At 44.1% G+C, this 4,364-nt stretch overlaps 1 protein-coding gene across 6 annotated transcripts in view; it reads left to right on the top strand.

The window, feature by feature from the left end:
- Nucleotides 1-1,741: 1,741 nt before the first annotated feature.
- Nucleotides 1,742-4,364, top strand: part of LOC100740856 (protein tipE) — a 65,362-nt gene continuing 62,739 nt past the window's right edge. For 5 of the 6 annotated variants that reach the window (XR_004461265.1, XR_004461264.1, XM_003487611.4 and 2 more), the window contains exon 1: nucleotides 1,744-4,357. Coding sequence is in view for 4 of the 6 variants with exons in the window: in XM_003487611.4 (XP_003487659.2) it covers nucleotides 4,171-4,357 (187 nt within the window). In the remaining 2 variants the exon portion in view is untranslated. Of the gene's footprint in view, nucleotides 4,358-4,364 lie in introns of all 6 variants that reach the window. The other variant, XM_033319580.1, reaches the window with a different exon arrangement.

Below are 4,364 nucleotides of genomic sequence, written 5' to 3'. Positions count from 1 at the left end.
TAGTCTGGAACTGAGAACTTTCGAAGGATTTCAGTCCCTTTTGGGAAGGGGTTGTAGAAGACGTAGATTTATGATAGTCGTAAAAGGGGGGATCATATTGTACCGTTATATTATCATGGGAATTTTCCAGTTATTTTATGGAAGTAAGTTTATTTAATATTTCTATATTGAGCACTATATTATTAACCCTTAACGCTCCGACTTTTAATTGTGAATATCGTCCAACTTATTCTCATCACACTTCGACTTGCAAGTTTTTAAGTGTCAGATTTTAAATGATACAATGACGTGTAAATAATAATATTAAAGTCATTCAAAACAATCTTTATTCTTATTATTTAGAAGTGGTATAATTTTGTTTACAATATTTATATTAATTATAGTTGAGTAATATGTAGAATTTTTTGAGCACCGCATATCGGCGGTGCTTGAGAGGCACACTTGGAGCATTAAGTGTTAATAGCATTATGCGACCTGCTATAACGTAAGAAGCGTTATTGAGTTTTTATATTGTTAAGATATCGGTCTTAAGTTTGTTTGGACGATTCTAGTTTTGATAACATTTTAATAACATTGGACCTTCATTACGTAATTTTAAAATTGTTAAGATATTAATTTCGAGCTTGTCTTTCGTAATTAACAATCAAACACGTTAACGCTTGACTTAAACTTCATACTTATTTTTCAATTCTATCTTTATTTAAATGTGAGATTTTATAAAATGCGAATATCTGTGTCGAATGAAGCGATATTCGAGCGATTTCGAGTAAATCGCGATTACCATTGCAAAAGCAACGTTTTTCCGCTCCGTAAGTATTCCTGAGATGTTGAGAACACGCGTAATTAATATTTTAACGGGAATACAGGAAACGTGCCACGATACTTTTTGCGCTAACTTAACAGCCAGGGGATTTACGAGCAAACTGTTGCTTTTGTGCTGGTCCACGGTTTTGCTTCCAAAATGCTACTCGCGAACACGAATCGTTCGATTCGCGGCAAAAAGATAGGATATAGGTTTGGATAGGTTCGTGACAGGGGTTGATGTATGTATCGAATAAACGATGCCGCTAAAGTATCGTATTGTTTTTTGTACGAGGTGCCATAACCGATTGAAAACTGAGATGTGCGAATGATGTAAAAAGAATTTTCTCTGATGCTGTTTTCAGGTCAGGTCAGTTCTTGTCTCGATATCGAACGAGATCGACAAATAAAAAGGTTTATCGAAGCTAGATTCGGTGATAGAATAATATGGTTCTTCCCTAGGACGAAATTAATTAAAACTATCTCAGTTGAATAGACAGAAGTTCGCTATATCAAATGCTTTGAAATTTCATCGAAATAAATAAAGTTGCGTTATACTTAAAGTAAATTAAAGCTCCCCTTTCCAATCACGTCAGACCCATTTAACAATTAAAATTCCTCTCAACAAATTCGATCAAAACATCCTTTGCCTACCCTCTCTAACCCTTTCAATTTCATTAACGAGCGAAAGTACGCGTGGAAAAGACGGCACCAAAAAATTGGTTTAATTATAGGTCGCAATTAAAGGATGATAACGGTCGGTGGGATAGGGGATGGTCGAGCGCGCGGGCATGGCGCGAAGGCAAGCAAAAAGGGAGCAAAGCAGGAGCGTAAACAAGGAGAGTGCAACGTGGGGGTGGCAGTGGTTCGCGGAGGGTGAGACGGCAACACACGCGCTCATGCGCGCCTGGAACCCCGCCCTGTCGCTTCGGACGAAAGCTTGTCCCGTCGAGGACTCTCGGTTGAGTTTCGACGAGTAGTCACGCTTTAACTCGCGATCCGCGAGGCGGATGTTATCCGGAACGCGAGTTCACAGGTGCAGGTGTGCCCAGATGTAACACGCGAAAGCTTTGAAAAAGCTGGTTGATCCTAGCTCCTGCACCCTGTGCCAGAAACATCCGGACGGAGACGTGGTTTTGAGCTGGTGACGAAACTCCAGGAGCCAGGAGACAGGTGCGAGTGTCAGGTGTCGTAGATAGGTGTTGGGGTGTTTTAGATCTTCGAGCCTGGGTCTGTCTTTATTCGACGAATACGCGGCCACCGTTACAATAGAATCGTTGTTTCGAACACTTGTGGATCGAAGCAACTCTAACGAATCACATACATATACGCGGCGACAGGTGTATTTTTTAAAGGTGATAGTAGTCGTGGAAGGTGTGGAAAGATTCAAAGATTCATTGATCACACAGCAACACGGGACACTCGCTGTCTTGGATACGCGCCTTCGCCTGTTCGAGTCGTTTAAGGTAAACACCGGTGTGTGCCACCGATCGGCCGAGATATCTAGGTCAACAGGCAGTGGCCAGAGGCAACTAGTTGCGGCTGTAATCGTTCCTGTAACCGAGGCCAGCGGCAGACGTTGTGTTCTTTTTTGGTTGAAAGAAGGAAGAAAGAAGAGATCGTTCGTGATAATCTAACGCTGGACCAATAAACGTCCGAGATACCAGAGGCGGGAGGATTTATCTAAGAGGTGTCGAGAGAAGAACGGAGAGAAATAGCTAGGCGAGAAAGGGGTCTATTGTTCGTTAAGGTCGCGTCGCTCACGATCGGATTTCCTTGATTACGGTTACGGTATCGACGCGAAGGAACAGCAGCCGTGTTCTTTCCGGTGGAGGAAGAAAGTAAGAGAATTTCGATCAATCTTGGCCAAGCGACGCGAGACGCGTTATCCTTCATCCTCGTTCTGGACGCGACTTTTGCCGATTATACGCGCTGATGACAACTACGGATTTATTATCAATTTTCGTTAATTAGAATGATCCTCGGATGTTTATGTCTCTTCATTCGAGTTGTTAGTTAAGGCGAAGGAACGAAGGAAGGGAAGAAGCAAAAAGACAATAAAGTGTATCATATCCGAGAAGATCGAAGCCAATTGGAATATTACAGAAATGATTGGTTGATCCGTCTTTTATCGTGTTTTGAAATATTTTTATTCGGCTTATTCGATATTCGTTAGTTAGAGTGTTTGTAGCAGTGAACGGGAATTACCAAGGCCTAATTAAGGATTTAGTTTTGTAATGATTCAAGTGTCGTCGATTGCGCGATAGAGTTTAGTGATAGTTATCTAGAGAGGCGGTTTGTAGGAGTGCTCAGAGCAAAGATAACGGCCTTGAAACTTTTCCATGCACGGATCGGAAGACCGAGCTAGACAAGATGCTCTATGCCTGACAGCGTGACTACAGCTAAAGGTCGTGATCGATCGACTTACTTCGATGGCCTAAAAGAACTTTAAACGTTCAAGGTCATTATGCATAGCGATAAAACGGAAACGTAAAGTGCGGACAAGTCGGTTGGTCCGTTCGATTGTTACGACACCTAGCTATTTCGTTTTGAAATAGCGTAACGCACGATTCCTATTCTATTCCATTGCATTTGGCCAAGAATCTAGTCTCAATAGAAAATCTTCGTTACAGGCCAGATGAGGCGATAGCGGAATTCGTTAATCCGCACGATGTCGTGTCAAGGATACTCAACCGATCAAGAACGTCCTGGCATTCGCGAAATGTGCCACGCACATCCCTCGATCTCTCTCGAGTTCTTACAGAGTTTTTATAAGACTTCACAGACACCGTCGTGCTTAACGAAGCGACGATAACGGAGGATCGCTTCGTCAGGACTCAGGCTGTTCTCGCATCACCTATACGTTGTATCATCTAATTCCACTCTAAAAGCGGAACGTAAAAGCAACGTCGTCGGACTGATAGAATTAACGAAACCACAAAGCGTACCGATCGTATTTCCTCGTTTCCACACGGTCCTAAACATCGCACAGCCTAAAACCTCAGGTGGATCAACAAAGGCAAATCCTCGTCGATCCTCGCTTTAATTAACGCTTTGATCAAACAACCTCTAGACCAGTCGCAAGCCAAAGTGTTCGCCAGATGACATAGTTCGCTAAATGAGATCACCGAAGCGACTTGCCGATTGAACGATTCAGAAAGCTGCTACTTGTGGTCGATGCGAAAGGAGGCTCGACGGTCGACCTCGCGAACGAAACAGCTCCCGACCCCTTAGTAGTCAACGGACAAAAGCGGCCTGGCCGGCACTCGATGAGTCCTAGTGAAGATAAGGATCCTCGAAAACCCTTGATCGTTTGCCTGGAACGTCTGAAGAAGCTCCGGTTGGCACCTATTTGAGAGCGGTCGGGTGATGCGCGGGAGCAGCTCTGAACTCCTGCTGGAGGCAAGTTGCGTCCAGTGTCAGAGCGATCACCACGCCGGCGAGCACACCACCAGGCATCAGCAGCAGCATCAGCTAAACGAGAAACACGACTTCCAGGAGCGAGAGCTACGTCGTCGCAAACTGTTGGAGCTCGGGTTCGGCGCTTCGCGGCGCCGACCGCC

This window comes from Bombus impatiens, unplaced genomic scaffold (genome assembly GCF_000188095.3).
Source record: "Bombus impatiens unplaced genomic scaffold, BIMP_2.2 scf_0171, whole genome shotgun sequence".
NCBI lineage: Eukaryota > Metazoa > Arthropoda > Insecta > Hymenoptera > Apidae > Bombus > Bombus impatiens.
This window is presented reverse-complemented; position numbering and strand designations above follow the sequence as displayed.